Source organism: Zeus faber (assembly GCF_960531495.2).
Source record: "Zeus faber genome assembly, chromosome: 10".
In the NCBI taxonomy this organism is placed as follows: domain Eukaryota; kingdom Metazoa; phylum Chordata; class Actinopteri; order Zeiformes; family Zeidae; genus Zeus; species Zeus faber.
Window position 1 is genome coordinate 12,248,808 of NC_137199.1, and position 24,514 is coordinate 12,273,321.

At 44.4% G+C, this 24,514-nt stretch overlaps 1 protein-coding gene across 1 annotated transcript; it reads right to left on the reverse strand.

The window, feature by feature from the left end:
- Positions 1-1,097: 1,097 nt before the first annotated feature.
- tbc1d2 (TBC1 domain family, member 2) lies at positions 1,098-23,909 on the reverse strand. Its single transcript, XM_080007893.1, has 17 exons — positions 23,745-23,909; positions 21,442-22,139; positions 19,943-20,078; positions 13,036-13,162; positions 11,217-11,323; positions 10,602-10,849; positions 10,196-10,465; positions 9,658-9,783; positions 7,381-7,491; positions 6,519-6,691; positions 6,088-6,211; positions 5,744-5,944; positions 5,188-5,375; positions 4,824-4,944; positions 3,363-3,548; positions 3,132-3,253; positions 1,098-2,336 (listed from the first exon to the last, which is right to left on the reverse strand). Exons 1-17 carry the CDS (start codon positions 23,878-23,880, stop codon positions 2,135-2,137), a joined length of 3,276 nt encoding a protein of 1,091 aa, XP_079864019.1. The 5' UTR covers positions 23,881-23,909; the 3' UTR covers positions 1,098-2,134.
- Positions 23,910-24,514: the final 605 nt, after the last annotated feature.

Sequence of the window (24,514 nt, forward strand, 5' to 3'; positions counted from 1 at the left end):
GGGATGAATAAGAAGAAGAAGAAGAAAAAAAAAAAAGGCTCTTACAGAAATCAGTGACACTTCTAACTGAAAGGCAAACGAAAAAAGAAAACTCTCAACTGCTTCTCAAAGTCGTCTTCTTCACTAATGGGTGCGCTCCTCTCCGGAGGAACAGCGGAGCGGATAACGTGCATAGACGCTCGTCGGCCGCCTCCCTAAAGTCGGGCTGGAAAATAAATGGTGGCTTCCTGTTAAGTTTTAAGACATTTTCAAGATTTAAGTCATCTCTGGGGGATTGAAATGTGTATTTTTGTTTTTTTTTGACTAATTTGCAAATACGACTTTTCCTCAACATGGATGCATTACATTTAGGACGTCGGCCTGGTGCCCACAGACTGACCGCCAGGCAAGCTGGTCCGTCTGCCAAATCCAACCGCCCCACGCGCTGATCCAGTTGTCCGAGAAACTGGTGGTAATGTGATGCACTCATGTGTATATATATATATTTTTGTTTTGACGGGTCGTGTCTGTCCTATCAAGCGGGGGCAGCTTCCATCCGAGGGCCTGGTTGGCCCTTGGGCGCAGGGAGTGATGACAGACTAGACAGCCTGCATGCAAACATTTATCCTGTTCTTCACGGTCAGCCATCTTTGTAGGGTGTTAGAGCGCCGTTAGGACTAAAACACTGACTTAACTTATGTAAAGGAGTATCTTTACTCAAACAAATCCACTGTTCCCTATGAGATGTGTGGTCGATTCCCCTTTTGCGCTCGGGAGCCGCGTGTGTGCACTGATCCCAAGGAAAAAGGCAAAATACTAAAAGATCCTGTTCAGATTTATGCTGACACATCAGTTACCCGTCAGGTGTGGCTCTGGCTTGCAGTTCTAAAAGGCTGTTTGTAACATTGAACTTGTTTTTCTTTGATTTTTGGTTTTGATTTTTTTTTTATATTTTTCATTTCTTATGTATATTTGTTTTTTAAAAAAAGGATAATAAAACACAATATTTGAACCTGTGTCAATTACTTTGGGTTAATTGGTCTCTGTATTGTGCATTTCGGTAACAATAGGATGCCTCTACCTGGCATTCAACCACATTAACGAACGCATAGAAAGCCTTATGTTCAGAAATATTTATATACAGAAACACAGATCAATGCAGACAAAGGAAAAAACAACATCGACACGAGGAAATACGTCTAACAGGTGTGATGAACTCAACATTTGAGAAACATTTGTGATGTTGACTGTGCAATACAATTCTTAATACACGTATGAAAAGCTTCTTCTATATAGAATATTAGCGTCCTTGTTCCTCCGAAGACAAAACCAGCTCAATCCATGCAGCCGAGGGTTAATGTTATCCATGGCATTAAAAACCACGTGTTGCCAGGAACCCATTTCCCTGTGATGCCAATATTCTAAGTGTTTTTTAGTAGAAATACTGACTGGTATTGGCTATTTGTCCACATCACTCCTTTGACACTTGTAAATGATGGTTATATTCCTCACACTCCTTGTTTATAGTGTATTTAAAGATTTGAGAGATTTTGAGTTGTGATAATGGTGTGGTGAGAACTGGAAACAACCTCTGCATGAAAACATGCTCGTAAATGTATCTGCCCTGTTATATATATTTACAATCAGACTAAAATCTTTCAAACGTAAAGATATAAAGCAAGTGAAAAGACAGCGGTTTATACAGTATGGCACTTGCTGGTGCAGGTATCAAACATATGACCTTTCCTTAACGGAACCTCAACCTTTCCTCCGACTGCAACGTCACACGTGATGTGAGGTAAACATTATGTACCGGAAATGAGAGGTTTCACACAAAAAGGCGTCGAATGGGTTTCACGTCGCCTCAGGCGTCCTCGCTTGTTGTGACTCGGCGGGGTTTTTGGTGGATTTTCCATGAAGGGCAAAGTGTTTACGGAGTTTAACAACTTTTCATGAACGACGGATGAGGTGAATCCGGGGAAAAGCTCAGACTTAAGGAGGTAGAGCATAGCAGTTTGTCCCCTCCCCCCCCCACATGGACTGTTTCTTTAGAAGATGCCAGGTCTTGATATGATGTTTTGAGCATCTGTTGCTACCTCGTCACGGCAGGCTCTGCACTTTGGGTGGCGCACAGGGTGATTCCACAGTCTCCACGTCACATCTCCTCGTCGTCCTCGCTGACCATGGTGTCCAGCTCCTTGTCCTTGCGTTCGGCGCGCTCCGTGACAAACTCCTTCTGCTGCTCCTCCAGCTCTCGCAGCTCCCCCTGCAGGCGCTCCAGGTGAACTGCACGGCGGTTCCTCAGCAGCCGGCCGGGGAACGGGTTCATGACGCTGAAGGCGATGCTCGTCAGCTTCCTGCAGGAAAGGCGGAGGAAAGCGCGCGGAGGGCCGGGCTTAGCATGACCTTTTTCAGTGTTTGGGGGACGCACACGAAACGACGGCTTCTTTCGAATACCCCCACCGCTCCGCTTAAGCTCTCCGTGGGCGTTCTAACCTACATGGACCTCACGGGCTCTGGAGAGTACAGCAGCTCGTGTCTCTGCTGCATCCATCAGAGGCTGTGGCTTTCATCGGATCCAGAGCAGAGAATTCTAAATTCGCTCTCATGTTAAACATGTCTCGCTGCCTATACTGCGGCGCTGGCCCCGGCTGAGCTGAGCTGCTCCTTGAATTATATATAGACGTCCGTCTAAAAATAGCTGCTGTGACTGTTCTGCGAGCAACACACTGGCAAACTTTAACTAGAAGGAAAGCAGCGAGCAGGGGAAGGTGGAGCAATCTCAACCACTCAGTGCTGATTTAATCTAGGTTTGCAAAGAGAGCAGCGAAGTCGGAGAGACTAGTCGTGGAAAAAAAATAACCCCCTGAATTGAAGCTATTTCGGTCTGTGGGATCCCTCTATGTTGGGGACCCCATAACAGCTCTGCCAAGAGCTGCATCAAGCCACGTAACCCACATTAAAAATAGAAACAATTCTAAATGCTGACAATTTTCGCAAGGCTTTTATGTGTCGTGAAGATTTTTCGTTTCCCTTCAAGCTCATTGAATTTTAGTTTGGCCCTGGTTGCAAGATTGCCTCCTGTACTGGGGTGCTCCATTGGGAAGTGCTCCCGTCCAAACCCGCTCGCTGCTTCAAAGCGCCTTCCTCACCTGCCGTCAGAGACCGTCTTGGTGAAAAAGCGGAGATACTGGTAGAGCTCAATGTTGTCGTGGATCTTCATGATATCTTCCTCTTTGTATTTGAAGAGCGCCAGCGCGTAGCGGAACAACACCTGAGGAGTGAGAGCAAAGAATTGATCGGATAGGGCTTTTGACACCCGGCCCACGAGCTCTGTGCTACTGTTTGCTCCGACCGCCCCGCCCCTGGGGAAGTGCCCCTACCTTGGTGCCCTCGTAGAGGAAGGCGTCCCACACGGGCAGCAGGATGTCGCTGGGGAGGCTCTCCACGAACACCACCATGAACCAGTTGAAGGTGATGAGGGACACGTCGATCCCGTGCTCCTCAAAGTGAGCCGTCAGCCTGGGCAGCTTCTCCGCCATGAAGTCCTTCAGCACCCGCTGGTCGGCCTGCAAGGCGGCGGCCAAGGGAGGAAAGTGTTCCCGTGAGGAGGAACTCAGCCTGGGTGGACTGATACCGATTCTGAATCCTGAGTTTTACCAATCCCTCCCTTACGGAACCGTATACATTAAGACTTTGGGGTGGTTTGAACATAATGATTAGAGACCTTCAATATTGTGTTAACACAGCAGAAAAATCAAGGTGTTTGTTTTTTTTAAGATAGGATTTGTTTGGTAAGCCTTTTGGTAAGACATTTTCGTTTAAGGAAATGCCATTCTCAGATACAGATACACTATTTTAGATTGATATCAGTAGACCACACCAATATCAGTACCGTCCATAACTACTGCTCAAGAGTTGTTATGACTTGACAAAAGTAATGAAAGAATCAGAAATAACAAAACAAATTATTTCACCAAGATGGGATTAAAGTCACCACGTGGCTCAGAATTCATATCATTGTTACATCGCTCTCAGCTCCACAAGTGATGGATTATAAAAGCAAAACACAAGACTTGTCTGGTTTGTTTATCTGAGATATTTCAGATCTGGTGCAGCTGACTGGATTCAAAGTTTTGGACGCCTTCCCTCTCTTGTCATGGGGTTGAGATCTAACACCGTTATGTAATAAATCACGGATGAGATGCTGAGAGTTATTTAACTATGACATAACTATTCGGTATATTACTCTGTGTAGTGAAAGTAATTTGACTGATTACTTGTGGTTGTGGGGATTTTCAGGTCTGGCTTTGAGGTGCCCTTTTTAAATGCATTGTGCATTAAGTCATGACCAATCCAGACTGTCAGCACACTACGTTGAAGCATTTAATTCCATTTTGGTGGGTGACGATGGCGAAAAACATGGAAGACGAAGTCCTGATTGAAAATGGTGGGAATTTTTTCCTCGCTAAAAGTGGCCACACGTTCCTGTGAAATGTTCTCCTGAGCCAACTTCATTGAGTTTCGTAGGCACTTAAATGCTTGTGTAACTCTTGTGTAACTGTTGTGTAACTCGGAAATCCAGGATCACCTGTGTTGCCAGAATTTAATTTGAAAAAACGAAAAACATTTAACCCAGCATCTGGGTTAACCCTTGTCTTCGCTCTCAGACGGTCAACTTTATCTTCCCGCTCTTTCTTTTCTAAAATATGGGATTTTTTTTTTTTTTTAATTATTATGAATTTTTGGACAAAATTATCTCACAAATCACCACTTTGAACACAGATATTTAGTAAGGTAAAGCCGAAGTTCAACGTGTGATAGGTCGGATTACGTGCGCTGACCTGCGAGGCCGCCAGGTTCTTGGTATAGTAGTCCTGAGGCATGATGGCCTCCACCACCGCCAGCAGACACCAGAAGGCGTCTTCCTCGTTCTGCAGCACCAGCAGGGCAATGGCCGCCAGCCTGAAATGGATTTTCGGACGCACAACAACTACTTTCACTGCATAGTTTCTGATTATTATGGCCAACGTGTAACTCGTTATCAGATGGCAGCACTGATTGGGCTTCCAGCACTGACCTCTAGGTGGCAGTTTCCTTGCAAAATCAAGCTGCTGCATCACGGCACGCTTCCATGTTAGTGTGGAGAAGGGCGAAGGTTTGTAAAGCTTTTCACATACAGGTGGATTTATTGAGGTTAATCAGTACCTGTTAAGACCCTGGCAGTAGCCAACAGCAGGGTTCTGCCAGGAGAAGGCCAGTAAGATGCGCTGGAGCTGCTGATGGGCGGGGCTCGATGGGGAGGAGAAGTGCTGGTTGGTCGTGAGGGTGCGGTGGAGGTCCAGCTGGATTTGTCTGGACGCCGGATGGAGCGACGTGCGACTCTTCTCACAGAGCTGGAACAACAGGCAGGAGGGGTTTGGAATTTTTTTTAATTTTTTTTTTACTGCCGGTAACGGAAATATTTTTCCTCGTGATACTGCACATATAGTGCGCGGTATTTTGATTTTACTGAAGCAGTTTCACTTCAAGAAGCAGTTATCGATGAGCTAGTGACATGATGTTTACCATCTAATTAAATTTTAAAAGAAATAAACAAAAAAAAGGTGTGTCCAATGTTCGTTAAATGACTTGGAAGTGTATAAATGTTTGACAATTGTAGTAATTATGTTATTTAAGGACGAAGAACCTATTTTCTTTGTCACTGTGTCCCAGTAGACAGACCAACCATCTCATTCCTGTGTCCAGTTTGGACCCCATCTACCTGTTTGTAACGATGCGGGTGGCGCTCGCGTATCGTCTGCGTTCGGGCCCGTACCACCCAGCGCCACACGCGAGGACGATACTCCCGCGGAACGCCGCCTCGGAGCAGGTTCTTCAGCTCCGGCGAGGCGCAAAGGTCGCCGTCAAAGCGACCGGCGAGGTACTGGGACCAGCGACCCAGGAGAGACCTGTCTCCAGCTTCCTGCGAGGAGACAGACACACACCGACACGCGTTGAGAGAACGGGGAAGGCGGAGCGGCGGACGCCCGGATCAGACCCGGAGATGCGGAATGAGCGAAGGCACGAGGCGAGGCGGAATGAGCGAAGGCAACAGGGAAGACCGACCTGACGCAGAAGGTTGTGGGAGCGAATCTCCAGAGCTTGGATCTTTGCGAGGAGCTTCATGTCTTCCACCTCGTAGTCTGGGATGATTTTAAAACCGTACTCGTCCTGGTCTAAAGGAAGCGAGCTGTAGAAACAAGCCGTAGGTTTGGCCGATGAGCAACTGATGGATTCATGGATTGGTAGTTTACACAGTGACAGTGCACATTTTTAAGCATATCCTGTTGATAATTTAGCATATACAACAAGTACAGTATAATGATGTCTTCCACAGTACAGTGGACTACTTCAAGAGGAAAATTTCACACCGATGGTTAATGTTATACTTCTACTACATGCTCTCTTATTTCTATACAAATATTTGACTGTGTCACCAGTGTTGGTGAACAAACACCTGCAGATATAGTCTCAGGCCCTTTCCGTGTGCGTTGTACCTGACTGGGTGGAGTGTGACGTTGTTCTTCAGGTCTCCCTGCAACGCGTCTTCAATCAACTTCCTGACGGACTCCTGCTGGGCCGGCTCCAGAGCTTTATTCTCCTGCAGATTCCGTAGAAGGCCCAGATAGCGGCTCTCTTTTTGGCAGCTGGTGGCCTCCAGGTACGCACACTGTGACGCGTCAGATGGAGAGAGGACGTGAGGAGGTGCTCGACTGTTCTCCTTTCAACTCTTCATTCAGTATCATTGCATTATACAACACACACCGTATTCAATATAAAACCATTTAGAGGTGACAGGGTTGAAATTCCAGAATTAGAACCCAGAAGGTTTGAACTGGCGTGTGGTAACATTAACTTGCGGGTGTGAGTTCATGTTTGAAAAGTTCAAATTACTGATCCATTTTTGGATTATGATTAAGTCATGGAAATATGAAGACGGTTCATCACCTCATTCTGAGCATGCTATCTCTGGAATATCAGTGATGTGATCATACACTAAAACAAAACCTTTTTTTTCGTTTCCAGGTAACAATATGAAGAGCACGTAGATGACCAAACACATTTTCAACAGCATTCTTACAGCTGTCAACAGTGGTTTTACACCTGAGAGCAGCACCAGTAGAACAACAGTCTTCTACCAGTTTTTACAATCAATGTTTATGTACCAATGTTTTGCTCCAGTGCCTCACTCACAGACACGTTTTGGTAGGAGCAGAGAGCATTTCAAGAAAAAATGTCCTTCCACCTTGAGCTCCATATCTCAATTTGCCTGAGATTTGAACCAATGACCTTTGGGTGAGAACGCTGTTTGTCTACTGTTGGCACCAGTACCGGTGTGTCGTTCCCAGGAATACCCACCTTCACCATCAGGCTCTTCTCCTGTTCAGAGCTGTTCCTCCACAGCTTAGTCAGCTGGTAGATCTCAGAGTTCAGGAACTTGTTCTGAGTCTTATAGGCATCAATATCATCCTGTAACGGGCACAGAGGGCGATAGAATAGAATATCTTTATTTGTCATTGTACAGGTAGGCTACAACGTACTGAACCCCCGGCATTTGACCCATCCTATACCTAGTAGCAGTGGGCAGCCGCAGTGCAGCGCCCGGGGACCAACTCCAGCTCTTTCGCCGGTGCCTTGCTCAGGGGGACCGACAGGAGTATCAACCCCTAACATACATAGCTTTGATGATGGGAGGAAACCGGAGCACCCGCGGGGAAACCCACACAAACACGCGGAGAACATGCAAGCTCCACACAGGAATTCATAGGAATGCTAAATGACTGGAGCTGTCATTTTATACCAATTGTAACCAATTTCTGACATACACTACTCTCAAAAAGTTAGGGATATTCGGCTTTCGGGTGAAATTTCAGGATGAACCTAAAATGCACTATAACCTTTACAGGTGAACTTCATTTGACCTTCTCTAAACTTTTGAATGCACATGTCCAACTGTTCAATGTTTCAGTACTTTTTGCACAACTTGCTGTTCTCTCACAAGGAGCTGAACGGCAAAATTCACAACAGGTGTTTGATACATGAATCGAGCAACAAATTTCCTGGTTCAATTAGAATTGGTATTTAAACAGTCTTCTTCATCATGTTGTTCTTGTTTTTACATCATGAGACCAAGACGACACCTAACAATTGATCAACAGTACCTCGCCATTGTGAGGCTTCAAACAGGATGTTCTCAGGGGGAAGTGGCCACTGAGCTTAGAGTGTCACAGAGTGTCATCAGCAGGTTGCAACCGAGATACAGTGACTGGAAGAGTCACAGAAAGGCATAGAAGTGGACGTCCTTTGGCCACATCCCACACTGATGAGCGCTTCATTGTGAACAGTGCCCTGCGGAACTGGATGATGAATGCCACTGAACTCCAGGCACATATAAAGGAGGTGAGAGGCACCCAAGTGTCACGTCAGACCATTCAAAACCGTTTACATCAGCGTTGTCTGATACAGTGACAAGCCCATACTACCTGAATAACATCATTAATCCAGTCATTGTGCCCCTGCATGAACAACACAGGCCTAATTTCATCTTCATGGACAACAATGCTCCAGCTCATTGAGGTTGCATCATTAGGGAACGGCTGCTGGAGACTGGGGTACCTCAAATGGAGTGGCCTGCACTTTCTCCAGACCTGAATCCCATAGAAAACCTATGGGATCAGCTGAGTCGCTGTGTAGAGGCTCGTAACTCTGTACCCCAAAACCTCAATGACCTGAGGGCCGCCCTTCAAGAAGAGTGGGGTGTCATGCCTCAGCAGATAATGAGTCGACTTGTGAACAGCATGAGACGTCGTTGTCAAGCTGTAATTGATGCTCAAGGGCACATGACAAGTTATTGAGACTGACATTTTTTGTTGTGGTAAACCCACCACCGTTGTTGGCTTTTGTTTCAATCAATTGTTTGAGATGAGGAAATCAGCATTGCATGCTTCTACTTAAATGCCCTACTTTCATGATATTATATCACTGTAGCGTGAACTTTTTACATTTTCCATAAATTTCACCCAAAAGAAAATATCCCTAACTTTTTGTGAGTAGTGTATTTATTTAGGGCATGCATTCAAAAACATTGAGAAACATTTTTTTTTTTTTTTTTGGAGAGACGATCAAAAAAGCGTCTTGAGTGATGTCATGTTTGAGCAGCCACACTTGACCCTGGTCTAGGTGATTGGGATCAGAGTGGCTGCATACCTGTTGCTCACTGGTTGGTCTAACGAGCAGCAGGTAAAACCCCCATTCCCATGCACACTCAGGATAGGAGCCTGTGTCCTGACACATGTCTATCTGCTCCTGGGCTAATTCCAATGAGCCCACTCTAAATATAAACTGGTGTTTACAACCCTCGTCTTCTATGTCTCTGCCCTGAAAACACCACTTGGGTGGCGTGTGGTAGGCGAAACTGCAACAAAGGGATATTACCAGTGCACCAAGGCCATGTATGCTGAACTAATTACTATTTGTTGACAATAAAGAGCTTTGGCTTTCTTGTCAAGTAGCTCTATATTCACAGATTTCCATTGAGGGTACAGATTTACATACTCTCATACATTTTCAGGTCAGGGCGAGACCATGCCGCAGCCTATATAAGGAGGAAAGGCATTCGAAACAGGGCGCCCTCACCTTGAGATTCTCAAAGTCTTCCTGTAGCTGCCGGAGGGTCTGAGTCTCCAGGATGTCGGAGGGTGGAACCGCCCTCCGTGGGTCGGCCATGCAGGCAGACACCTGATCCGACAGCTTCAGGATCACCTGCGACCACACCGGGACAAAAGCTCGATTTCAGTCCACCACACCAGAACATCGTATGATGAAACGATGTATGATTTAAATTTTACTTCGCAAAATTTGGTACAGCAGTTGTTTTTATTATGTTTTAAAATACAATTAAGGATCTTAAAGGGGATCTCAAGAGAAAAATTAAATATTCTGTAACCCTGAAATTCAGGGTTAATTCAGGGTTTTTACATTTACAAGCTACGATATGAAAGCAACTGTATTGTATTTCAAATAAGAAGAAACATTTTGTTAAACCTACTGAGTAAATATTTCTGTTGAAATATAATTACATAATAAAGTTGAATTACTCGGGTACTGTGCAAACACCTCAAATGTACCCAAGCACGGCAGTTAAAAGCAGCCAGTGGATCTCCAGGGCGTTCACCTCCTGCTTGGCCTGGTTTTTCTCCACCAACATGTTGATGTTCTGCTGAAGCCCCGCCACCTGAGCGTCCCTCTCGTCCAGGCGCCTCCTGAGCGCCTCGCTCTCCGTCTTCATCTCCTCCAGTTGGCCGCGCAGGTCGGCCGCCTGCCGCTCGCGGTGACGCAGCAGCTCCAGGCGCTCCTCTTCGCCCTTCGCCGCCACAAACTCCGCGCACGTCCGCTTCTCCAGCTGAGACGCCTCCAGGGCCTTGTGGAGGAGCCACACCAGCTCCTGCAGGAGGAGGAGAAGACGGAAGACCGTGAGGAGGAATCAAACTTGCGGCCATGTTTCAAGCCCCCCCCACCTAAGAGATCAATTTATCATTTAGGTTAAGTCTGTCGTTATCATCACCAAACCACCAAATTACCTTCTGAGCTTTGACCTCCTCTGCCAACATGTGTTTCTCCTGCTGGAGGCGGGACATCCTTTCTGTGGAGGACACGTCCCGTGGGATGATGGGCATGGTGGAAGAGCTGCGGCTCTTCTTCCGCCGACTCCTCTGGGGATTGAACAAGGCCGGGGACTGCCTGCCGTCCTCCAGAGGGAGCTGTCCCGCTGGATTGGCCAGTAAGACGGGCGTGGTCGGGGACGGGAAGCGCCTGGGAATCTGCGGAGCTGTTCATTCAGAAATGTCCAAGGGTGAAAAGTTTTGTGGTTTCACTTTGAATTAAACGTTGGCATTTTACTTGAGAATATGGCAATTTTGAAAAGACTGGACATCAACTAATATCCAGCAACGCGATTGCTATATATTAAGATATGATAATTAGGAATCATGATTGCAAAGTTAGGATTAGAAGTAAATTGGCAGAATAGGGCTCGTAAATATTTACGTTTACCATGACATGGGCTTTCTGAGAACCACTAGAAAATATAGAAAACACTATTGGTTTTAGAGAGAATTGGTTCGCCTAGTATTTTAAATTTGGACAAATATTTGCAGAGCGATTGCCCACAGCAAACTCCAAACAGATATACATACAGGGAAGTGTGGGGTCCGGCGGGGTCCACGGGGGAGCTTCAATATGAAACACACTCTGACTCAATTCCTGAGACGACCGCCTAGAAAGAAGACTGTGCACAGAATTCCTGTTCGAGTGAACACACACACACACGCACACACACACACACGCACGTACGCAAGCACACACGCACACACACACACACACACACACACACACACACACACACACACACACACACACACACACACACACACACACACACAGTAATAAATTATTCACTTTGTAACATTGAATTATTTTCTTTTCCGTGTTGACATTTGTAAGTAAGGGGAGATTTGAAGAAGATACGCTTGTTTGAATGTTGTTGGTCCACCTCCAATCTCCACTAGCAGAGAAAATTTCCCCTCAAAGATCCTGGAGTTTCTCACGCTGCAGAGGCAGGTGGTGGGCAGGAACAACAGCTGTTAGCTCCGCCCCTAACCACTCCCACACTCGACTACCTGTCATTGTCAGCGGGTTAAAATGTGTAAAATGTGTAAAGTATAAAAAATAAATTAAAATAGGTGATGCTCTCCCTAAGTATGTTGTTTATCAATTTTTTGTTAATATTTATTTGAATCATTGATTTATAAATATATTGGAAAACGCATAATTCATGTTAGTCGTTTAATATAAAATTTAAGGTTGTTTTTTATTCATTCCAAGTTCATGCTCAGTATAGTAGCATGACTTCTCTATTGTTCTGTAACTTATAAACATTCACATTTCCTGCCTTCCATGCTAAGACCCGGTCTAGTCCAAGTAAATTTAAACCTTATTTTATCTAAATGGTTTCACTTTCTGACTTGACATCATACGGAATGCGGAGGATCAATAAGGATTATCTTGATCCGCGCGTGTGCATCAAAGGAACCGTCAGTTTGCTGTTCGGGCTGTCGTTCCGAGTTCAACAATGAGAGAGTAACTCCAAAAATTCTGTTTTGAAGTTGAGAGATTGAATTAAAAACTTGCGGAACTCGTGAAACTTTCATTCATCATAGATAGGAAAACAAGTACGTCTGTTGTCAACGGCGCTGTATCGCCATTTTGTTTATGGGAGGGGTTTCAAACTAAACTCTGGAACAACAGCCAGTGAAACCAAAGATGCAAAGAGATGAACACGCCCACACCACGAGCCCCAGACCGAGACACAGACGAAAACAAGCGCACTTCGGTGACAAACTAGTAGTATTGAGTGATCCTAAAACTGTGTTAATTGTTTGTTATATTGAGTGGCCTTCTTCAACATTTAAACTTTCGTAATTTGAAAAAAACTAAACTCACTCAAAACTAAAAACACATTGAAAAAAAACTTTCGAGTTCATCTGCAGGATCTTCGAGTTTACAGGCTTGGTCCACCTTTCACCAGACCCTGTCAGACATACATGCATACATACATACATACATAAATGCATTCATTCATACATACATACTGTACATTTATACATACAGTGCATACATACTGGACATACATACATACATACATAAATTCCTTCATTCATACATACATATGTACTGTACATCCATACAGTACATCCATATACATACTGTATATCCGTACATAAATGTATTCATTCATACATACATACATGTACATACATACATACATACATACATACATACATACATACATACATACATACATACATACGTACATGCATATATACTTTATATAAAGCCATACAGACATACATACATACATACATACATACATACTGTACATACATACTGTACATACATACATACATATATTATAGGCTTTAAGGCTTTAAAATTAACCTCTGATTGCTCACTCACTGAATCTCTATGAGAGGGTGTTTGATGGACACGTTGGCCAGCGGTGTGCGCGGGCACGGCGCTGGCAGGCTGGCAGCCTCCACGCCCACAAGGCCTGTCGGACTCTTCACGGTGGGCAGGAAGTCATCTACCGGACAGGAAGCACAATTAAATTGGGTTAGATCGCACACCATTCAAAAGACACAAACAAATATTATCTGAAAGAGTGGAAAACAGAACAGGAAGTTATTAACACTCAGTGGAAGTTATTAACATCCATCACCTTCCCATTACAGAAGCAATACAACATAGTGGTCTACATATGTTTCTTTAAAGTCTCACACAAATATTAGATGAGACATTGTATGGTAAGGCAGTGATTCTCAAAGTGGGGTCCGTCGCACTTAGCCAGGGGATCCGTGAAAACTTACTGCACACCTGCGTTGATCTGGTTGTGCTTTGCCTATTTCCCTCAGCGCCAAAATTCAATCTCAGTGCATACACCACATAACAGGCCTAGGGTTTGCGGGACGGGTGGGGCGCGAGTTATGTGAATATGGATGTGGCGGGCGGCAGCGAACTTGCCCGTCACGCGCCTGCCCCTAGTGTCTGTCCTGAAATTTTAATACCACTCATATTAGCTTAGAACACATACACACCGCCGTATGGTGGGGCTCGCCTTTCAAGGGGGCATTGGTGGGCATGCGGGCGGTTCTGGCATGGTGTCGGCCTGTCGACACGGGACCTGGCTCCGGGCCAGTTGTCCCTGCCGGGTTCCCGGGGCCTGGGCTCTATGCTTGCGGGGGCATCTTATGCCTGCAAGTGGGGGTGGGTTGTATGTGTGCATTTCAGGGGTGCAAGGTCTCCTAGCGCTCCCTGTGACTGGGTTTTGCTCCTCTGGGCCATGAGTGGGCGTTGCTCCGCGGGCTTCCAGCTTCTCTGGGGGCTGGGGGGTTCTTCTGGGGCTGCAGGGCGGGGTGCTCGGAGCTTTCCTGCGGCCGTGGAGTGTCTATAGGCCTGCGGGATTCAGCGGTGGCCTTTTCCGCTGCTTGAAGGCGCCACGATATAATTCTAATCTCATACACCAGAACTAATTAGGACATGTCCCTGCACTCACCGGTGGACACACACTCCTATCTTTCCCATCTCCCCGGCGCGTGCACGCATCACACACACACACACACATACGCACACACACACACACACACACACACACACACACACACACACACACACACACACACACACACACACACACACACAGACACACACAGACACACACAGACAGACAGACATACACACACACACACACACACACACACACACAAACACACACACACACACACTCCTGATTACATCCCTCTCCTTTCCTCCCTCATTTACTGCCATAACTATGACAGGAAGAGGCCACCTGCCGAATTGATGTTTTCCTGGACTTAATTAATAATGTTTTGCCAGTCCATGTTGTCGTCTGATGTTTCTATGTTTATGTTTTTCCAGGTGCATGTTGTTTGTTTCTATGTTTATTTGTCTCACCCGTGGTGACTCTCCCCCTCTTGGAGAAATAATGATTCGTTGTTTATAGACCAAAAACTTAGTATGCTCGTTCTCCAAAGAAGAGGTTTGGTGGCGGTCTTGCATAACAAAAAACTGTGTACAGGTCGTACACAGGACGGAGTTATTGCAGCAGTTATTGATGATTTAAGAATTAATAAAGAGTTGCATTGCAGGTTGAGAAGTTGAACTCCACTTGCAGACTAACTCTGTCCTAGATGCAATGGCACAAATAAGCTGTGTTGTATGCCCAGCATGCTGACTACGTTGATGTGCGGGCCCCATTTGGCCCCCAGGCCGCCAGTTGAATGGGGCTGTTTTATACAGTAGAGAAGGGTTGAGGTGGAGTGCTCGGTGGAGAAGGAGCCGATGTATCCTTAGTCTCCTGCACGAGACTGGTAGAAATTCAGTTGTCCTTATAGTGCCCCCCCCCACCCCACCCAAAAAAAGAAGTACATTTTTTTGTGTCCTTTAAAGGGGACATCTTTAAAAACAAAATTATTTTAGAAAAACAACCGCCCCCTGTCTGTATTTGTGTTTGATATTTTGTGTAGCTACAATGTTAATCGTTAATTTAATCAAATACACTTTTTATATTTTAAAATGGTGCTATACAACTCACATGCCTGAGGGGGTCCTCGGTTTATTTTCTTTCATTTAAACGGTCAGTGAACTGTAAAACACAGACACCAAAATCACTTTTCACAGCAAACAGTGTCTGGATCTGTGCGTCAGTGACAGAGTTTTTAAACAAGCCTGTACAAGTGCAGAATACCTCCAAAACCAGTCTTAGCACAGTCAGTTCCCAAGAGAAAAACTCCAAACAGGTGACAAGATCAGTCCAGGACAACTCAGGACAGCGCCTTTATTAATCACCCTAATGCTGCCATAGACTGTTATTACACAGAAAGCTGTTTCAGGGCTGAATTGCTTCATCGGCACAATTAAAATAGGTCTTTATAAGAATTACAAGCCGGATTAATTTCCCCGTAAGCACCGTGAGCCTTCCGCTCCAGACCACGCTGTATTCATCCAGCAGGGCTTGGTTTGATTCCCAGTGTGTAGTCCGGGTTGTTGTGTCCTCACTCTCGTGTAGTTCTCTCTGCTGTGTGTTCAGCCACCTGCAGTCCTCCTCGGTCCAATGTCAAACCAGACAGCACGTCCTGTTTACTGCTGACAACTTCCTGCGGTTGTCACTTGAAACCAAACATTCAAGGGTTCAAAGGTGGATGAGTGGGATGGATGTGGGTGGGTGGGTGGGGTGGGGTGGGGGCGGTGTACCATAAGGACAACTGAATTTCTACCAGTCTCGTGCAGGAGACTAAGGATACATCGGCTCCTTCTCCACCGAGCGCTCCACCTCAACCCTTCTCTACTGTATAAAACAGCCCCATTCAGCTGGCGGCCTGGGGGCCAAATGGGGCCCGCACATCAACGTAGATTGGCCTTTTGAATAAGATATAAGGCTGAGTAATAAGCTGAAAAAAAAAAGACGAGAAGAACGATGACTGTCTTCTTAACTACTACTACTGCTGACATATGTACTTATTGTAAGTTGCTTTGGATTAAAGCATTTGTTAAATGATCTTATGTTATAGAGTGCAATTTGGCAAAGGCAAATGAAGACGTTGAGTTTCAGCAGCCTGTACGCTTGGAGTGTTTAATTGTGGCAGCTCTGGTGTTCTACCTGCTGCCTTTAGGTACCAGTGGTTCTGAATATTTATCGGTAACACGGTCTTTGAGAGTATGGAGGCACGTTAAGTAAAGGGGGGTGGCCCAGTATTATGTATTTCACGTCTAGTGTGAACCCGTTAAACACTGGAGATAGAGGCTGTACTCCTCACAGTCCACAGAAAAGTAGTGGCTGGTCACCAGGCTCAAGAGGAGATATCATCATTTTTAGGGGCACTGCCGAAACCCGGTGCTTCCAGGAAGTTTTCTCCAACTGAGCAGAGATAGATGAAAAGATCTGCCCCACATCCCGTCCCCTGCCCCCTGATCGCATAATCACACCAAATTACCGCGGTTATTACTGTGTCTTGGATCTTATAATGAACTGCTGGACTTTCCACTCAGACAACAGAGAGCTGGTAGCAAAACAACCCCGTGCAAGCCTTCACCTCACACCAAACCTAAGGGATAGTGACAGAGCTACAGTACAAGGTCAATCAAGGTTAAATATATGTTTTTTACATTTTTAATACTACTTCAACTACTGTGTGTTTTACGTGTTAAGTCATTTAAATTGACTTATTGTCATTTAAATGGGCTTATTGTCATTTGCGGCTCAGTTGTTGTTCTCAGGTCTCTCTTGAGAAGGAGATCTTGTTCTTAATGACACTACCTGATACAATGGAACTCACAGTCTAATTCGGTGGGTTTCTATTGTACAAATTTGGGTGCATTTGGGTACCATTCTTATCTGTGTCACTTGCAAGTGCACCAGTAGAATGCTCTTGAATTTCTCTATTAAACTATAATAACAAGCAGTGCAAGGTATGGTATTTGTCAACAACCTAGGACCAATAATTTCAAGCCAAGAGGCTTAGAACGACTTAGAAAATAACAACAAATATTGCACAGCGATGAACAACAAGCGTGTAGAACAGCTGCCCAATCCGTCTGTGATTTTAAGGGAAAGAGTGGGACAAAGGAGAACACGTGAGTTGCAGTTTGAACGTGGACCAGCTCCTTTTCTCCAACGCCAGCTGACTTGGATTTAAAATACCAGAGAAGCATTCAAACAAACTGGTTTGTGGTGTGTGGGAAGAGGAATGTTAACCCTTCATTTGAATATTGCTGAAACAAACTGGAGATCCTGCCCTCCCTGCAAGCAGTTCCCGTTATCACATACAGTATTCTTAAGTAATTTACAGTTTGTGTTAACGTCTAACGTATTTTAAATGAATGATTATAGAACTTTATTTTTTTCCCAGAAGTAGAAGCTGGGCTCCAGCTTCACACCATGAGTTAACGTACAACATACAGTGCAACGAGACAGTGGTCGTGTTTCTCGTTTCATCATGGATTTGCCTCTCAGATCTATTCTTTCAGATATAGTATTAACAGGGTTTAACCATTGACAAGTGGGTAAAACCAGTAAATAATTTAATGCTCTTGCCTCGCGGTTAAAGCATTTGTATTTGTGGGAGTATTTATGGATTAAAACTTAAAGAAACTTGCTGCAAATTTTAATCTGAGACAAGGCTAAAATAGGGCCTCTGTATTATTAGAGAATATAGGCGAGAGTTTCTATATTAAAAGTATTCAGACATCCAAGAATAGCAACTTGATTATCTTTTTTTTTTCATATAAAGCTGCATGAGAGGTGCCTCTAAGGGAGAAAAATTGTCATTGTCAATTTTTGTGATCTAATGACTGCAAACTATAGGTCAGTAATAGTAATGGGTCAGATTGGTCCTGCATATCTGCAGATACCATGAATTTTGATGATATTAAATAAAAGTATAGTCATTCATTACAATGGTGGTTGGTGATATATACAAAATATATTGACATGGACTGTCAACCACTGAAAGATATGGAATCATAACGTACAGCGAAGGTACCCTGGCTTTCCAAAACAGGATTCCTAATGTTTTGAGGCTCCATGGCAGCGGTGTGATGATGCCACACCGCTGTCATGGAGCTTTGTGCTCAAGCACGACGTGCACAGCGAGTGACTCAGAGGCGTTTCGGTTACTAGTCATCGGCCTAGAGGGCCTCTGGAGGGATTTCCCAACTCTCTCCCTGGGAGGGCTTCCCGCTCGCCTGCCCCAGCCCTCACGCCCACTTCCTGTGCGGGGTTAAGCAAACCTGCCATGTGGGCGCAGACAGGAAGTAGTCACGCTCCATACAAACAAACAGCGGGACTGTAATCCGGGGCTGCAGCCCTCTGATCTCGCCGCTCTTTACGTGTTATTACGGCCGACGGGAAGATAAACGATGCCATTACTTAGGCCTTAGTTACATCTTCCGTGGAATAAACACAGCCTGATTACATCCTTTTACGCAAAGAACTAGCAGTTAAATCCACAAATACATTCACTGGGTGTATGCAGGTATCAGAGGGTCAAGTTTAATACTTTTGAAGATACGTTTAGACAGAATTTAAGACTGATTCGCGGACAAATCATCTCTCAAGTATTAATCATAATATAAGAAATGGTGAATCTGATGCAGAAGAAGGAGAAATTATGAAAAAAAAAAAGCAATGGAAGATTAGTTGTCTGTGACTGTTATCACAGTGGTTTGGTTCTACCGACAAAATGTACTTATTGTAAGTAGCTTTGGAGTAAATTGTGTCATCAAATATATGGATAAATCAGACAAAATGCTTATGTTGACATTAAGACCTCATAAATTCAAATTTAAGACATGACTTTTATGGCTTAATATTTGCAAGACTTTTACATCTATTCTTTGTTTATGTTGTATATCTATATATTATATTATTTATCAACGGTATATTTCAAAAGCACCTTTGGTTCCATTTGCGTATCTGTGTTCAACTTAACATTGCCGTCCGTGGACAAAAAGGACATCTTAGTGGTCAACTTAAGAAGTAAGGAGGACCGCCTCTGGGCAGCTCCCAGGTGTGACTATGTACGCCTGTACGGCTGTTCATCAGAGCACTGGGTGGACAGGCTGTTGAAACATCGGTTGAAAAAGGTATCCATTCTCATTATGAAGTTTGGAGGTGTCAGGGAGGGTAGTCAGACTGATCTTACATCAGACCAACATGATCTGGTCTGAGTGGCTTGCGTGGCTCGGGCCAAAGTCGCTTTTAGAGAAGTGTGTTCGCTTGGTAACGTTCCCGGGCAATATTTAGACGCATCAATGGAATGTTAACAACAGCACCGCGGAGCGCTCTGGTCACAGAATTTATCGACGACTTGTTTTTCAGCTTTCTCAACTTCCAGCGCTTCAGGAAAGGATCGCCTTACATCATTCAAGACGTGTGTGGACCTGAACGCCTGATTGCTGGATTTTCTTAATGATATGAACACATAAGTGTGGTGGTTGTCCAGGCGACACGCCATGTCCTGTGCTGTTGGTGCCACCATCTTTAGCGTTTCAGTTTTTTACAGTAAAAACTGATGATATGTAATTATATTGTCCCTGGCTCGGTGGGAAGAGCATGATACCAACACTGCATTGGTTTGTAGTTCCTCACCCACTAAGTCAATTACTGCTCAAAATAACTGAACTAGTAGTAATAGTGGACCTTAAAATCCCATAACCAAATTGTTCAATTAAATGTGTTCATTAATGTCTCAAAGGCTGTCAATGATAGGTTTCATCATTTTTTTTAAATTTACCTTTGGACATGCATATCACCATGCATATTCAGAGGGAAATAGACGGCTCTCACCGGGAGAGTGAGAGCTGTTGTTGTTGGCCGGGTCGATGCGGGACCGGGTCGAGCCGCCAGAAAGCTGGTCCCTGTACTGCCAGCGCCTCAGCTGCATCTGCTGCAGCCAGTACATCATCACCTCCTGGTTCGCAGCCTGGAGAGAGAGAGAGAGTGAGAGAGAGAGAGAGAGAGAGAGAGAGGAGGGCGATCATCAGAAGGAGGAGAGGAGAGAGGCGGGAAGGTGTGGGGAAGGAGGAAGAGCTCAGAGGAGAGGAGAGGCGGGAAGGAATGCCGATGAGAGGAGACAGAGGAGCAGAAGAGATGGGATAGAGGGAGAAAAAGGGGAGGGCGAGAAGCACGGAGATCATCTGTGTGGAGGAGAGGAAGTGAGGGAAGAAAGAAAAAAGGAGATAAACACAGATACGGAGCAGAACAGAGAGAACTAGAGGAGATAAAACTATGAGCGGTTGGATCTCAACGTCGGATCTGCGGCCTAATGTGTATCATTAAGGGTTACTTGATAAGAAAAAGGGTTGAGAACAATACAGAACAGAAAAATTGAATTAGCTAACACTTTTATGCAGTAAAAACACAGTCCAGGTCTGCTTAGTGTGTTGTTTAGCAGATACAGTGGATGGAGATGAGCAGCTATTAACTGTACTATAATACAGTGCTGGGAGGATGTGGGAGAAAATATCACAATAATAAAGATATTGATAATGATCGCATCTGTCCATAGCGTCTTCTTGTGAATCCAAAATGTCTTGTAAAAGACCAAGGTTCAAAAATGATTTAATTTGACATCAATTTATATGATTTCGTTAAATCTCTGTATTACTAATTAATAATGCAAAGTTTTGCGCCGCGATATGACTGTCTAACTTCACGATGACACTGAGTTGTCGCCCAGCCATATTTTGATACCACATCAAAGATACACAGGATTTAGCAGCGGCTCTCGGTGGTTGTTGTGGAAGCATAAAACAATGCACATTCATGCTATTTGTAATCACTGTTCATTCAGCTCATCTACAACAGGATGTAGGCCTTGACCCGGCTCTCGACAATAAGAATCTGTTGACCTTCTGTTTGGTGCTGGGGAGAATTGATTGTTCCTCACGCAAGCTCTTTTTCCACAGCTGTGTCGGCCCTTACAAGGCCAAGATGTGACCTGTGACACCGCGGACGGGGACGCGGACATAAAGAGAGCTCTGTTCCGCACTGCTTGCAACAGCTGGAGCCCGGGAACGGCGGCCCTGCTGCTGCAGCTCTGCGGTACAAGGGATTCATGTGGCTCTGGCAGAAATACAGCCAGGCAGGGTATTTGGATATTGTAATATTGTGAATGTGTTCGAGCTCTATTCAATGCCTCTACCGGTTTGGTTATTTCCACATTATTAATGATTGTCTTAGATATCACCTGTGTGTAAATATCATATGAAAGCAGCAAATTACTGTGAAATTATCAATTAAATTTGGTATTCATAAAAAAATATTGTGGAATTCCCCGCCCTTACCTTGAGGATGTAGGTGCGCTCGGGGGTCTGGATGTGGAAGGTTCCATCCTCTCCTTTCAGGGGGTAGGTGAAGGTGGCACTGTCCAGCTCCACGCGCCCCAGCGGGGTGACGTCCTGCGCCGTGCGGTAGTAGAACAGCTGGCACTTGTTCTCCTCGTAGGTGAACCAGCGCTGCTTCCAGGCCTTCAGCGGGCCGCCCTGCTTGTGCAGGTAGCCGCAGAGCTTGGGGCCGGGGAGCACTGGGCTCCAAGGGTCACTCTGGTCGCAGAGTGCCTCGATAGTCACGGGTGGAGCCAGGGTTGGTACCGGGTCCTGGAGGTGGCCAGGGTCCTCTGCGGGGTGTAGGGCTGTGCGGGCCGGCAGGGTGGGTTCCTCTGCGTTCTCTGTGACCTCATTCAAAGATCCGGTACAATCGTCCCCCTGTGACTGAGGGTCCGCGGAGCCCGAGGGACACGGTGCACGGTCCTCCCGGCTTTGGTCTTTATCAGCAGTCGAAACGCTCTGGTCTCCCTGGACGTCGGGGTCCTGCCCCACGCTGGGTGTGGGTGTGGGTGTGTTTGTGGCGATCTCATCACAGGCCGTCGGCGCGGCGATCCAATCAGCTCCATCATCCGCTGAGCCCACCGCCCCCGCCTGGACGGGAAGTGAGGGAGACGAGGCAGAGCTGGGACTTCCTGCTGTGCTCTCCACCTCCATCACTCCATACAGAGAGAAAGAGAGAAAGACAGAGAGAGAGAGACAGAGAGAAAGAGAGCGAGAGAGAGAGAGAAGGGGAGCGAGAGAGAGGAAAACATAAACAATGATTCAATGTAAGGATGAATCGTGGGACTATATTTAACTAGGTGTGCACATGGCAGGAAGTGGGGAAGTCCCGGTTCACAATAGGACCAGCGTGCACGGCCTCGTGCAACACTGCTTATTAGGGTGACCGGCTGTGGTCAGGCATACTGGAATCCATACCACAGATCCACATCCACAAATCCGTTTTACAATATTCAAGTCAATGTTTTAAATCTATATATACATCTTAAATTTATATACACTTTCAACCTTTAGCTCTCTCTAAGGAAAACCTTTGATGTTAAGGTTAAAAATAAAGAGAAAAACTCACAGTTGGTGTCATAGCCTGGGGATCCAGGCTGTGACAATATTTACCTGACATTATCAGTTGGAGTCAGTGAAGCATGACATAGCTAAGGTTCATCAAAACTATTAACAATTTAGTTCCAGATCAAGATATTTATTAACCGGTAGAGATATTTGGTTGTCTTGTGACCAGTTACACAAAATTAGGTGATAAAATGATCTGCTTTTTAAATTTCTTTAAATTAAAGTTAAATTATAGGTTTCATTGGAAATGTTGTTGTTAGAGTTAGATTCAGTCATCTGATCAACTTTAAATTAATGCTGACATTTGTAAATATATAATATTTCTGGTGTTATTTTCTTAGGTTATTTCTTAGGTTGTGTATATGTACGTTTAACAAATTATACCATTTTTAAAAAGCGGATGAATGACTCCAATCCATTGATTTTTTTTATTATTAATAATAATAATAATAATAATAATAATAAAAGAAATAATAATAATAATAATAATAATAATAATAATAATAATAATAATAATAATAATAAAATCAATGGATTGGAGCAATACTAATATTAAGTGTTATTATTATAATAACTAGTTTACAATCTGATAATAATACTAAAACTGTATGTGTATATATATACGCATACAGTATACACACACAGTATACACACACACATACATCTATATACACAACACACACACACACACACACGCACGCACACACATCATAAATATATTTTTATATATACATATAAATAATAATAAGTCGTGTTACGTCATCGCTGCCTGAATACCAAGAAAGTGATCAACTTACTGTAACCCTAAACCCAAACACTTCACACGAACTCCCACGGCAACCGACACCAAACTAAAGGGCGGATAATAGATTAAACTACCACCCGGTATGATTTCAACTTTGAACGCACGTCGTCCGTTCTATATCCAAATATTATCGATCACTACCACAAACCCAACGCTGGCTGTGATCGATCCCTCTCTAATAACTCAGCGTTAGACTGTGGATACCTGGAGAACTTTGTGTTCTGAGCAACAGATGGTATTCCGCAGCCTCACAAATGACTTTTCCCGAAAAGCAAGGTGTGCCAACAAGTCTGATGCGTGATCGGACTTTTAAAAATACTCAAACAAAGCCCCACTAAGAGCTGCCCCAGCGAGGAAGCGCGCCGAAGGGGGCGCGACCCGGACAAACCTGGTGGGACCGCACAGGTGAAGTGTCCGAGCGGCCGCTGCGCTTCGCCCCCGCGGTGGTAAACAGGAGTCGGCGCGAATGCCGACAAAAACACCGGGCGATGGGGGGCGACGTCTCCACTCGTGGCGCCCTCCATAAGAGAGCCACTTTCCAGCCCAGTGAGAGTTTTTCTTCCTGCCTCCCGGCTTCGTTTTGAAGGAACTCCCACTGGTTTGGATTCCAGGCGTCAACCTGCCATGTACTTCCCCCACGAGCCTCGGACATATATACATACATATTTTTTATTTTTTTATAATTATAATGTCTTATTTTATTTAATTATTGGTTAATCTTCTATATTTCAGACATTTAAGAAACATTATTATTATTATTATTATTATTATTATTATTATTATTATTATTATTATTATTATTATTGTTATTATTATATACAGTGCTACAAAAAATGAAAAGTCCATATTTTATCATCTGAAGCCCAAGTAAACGTCATCTTTAAAACAAATAATAATAATAATTATTATTATAATTATAATTATAATTAATTCATTAAACGTACTAATTACTTTATATACTGATAATTAATAAATAAATTAATTAATTACGTTAAGACTAATGACGCTGATTTTAATTATTACTTTATTTAAGAAATAAATGTTGGATGTGAAATTTATGTTTCACATCCCAACTACTCTACAGATCCCCCCCATAGATTGTAAAACACGTGCTCTTGGAATTGTTTTATTCTATTACTTTTAATTCTTTTATTTCTT

Excerpts from the sequence above, each read along its gene's own strand:
- tbc1d2 (XM_080007893.1), bottom strand. The coding sequence starts at position 23,880 with ATGGAGGGCGCCACGAGTGGAGACGTCGCCCCCCATCGCCCGGTGTTT. Across the intron at positions 10,850-11,216 it reads GCCGGACCCCACACTTCCCT|CTCCGCAGATTCCCAGGCGC; the intron begins GTATGTATATCT and ends CTGAATGAACAG. Across the intron at positions 5,945-6,087 it reads CCCACAACCTTCTGCGTCAG|GAAGCTGGAGACAGGTCTCT; the intron begins GTCGGTCTTCCC and ends GTCTCCTCGCAG.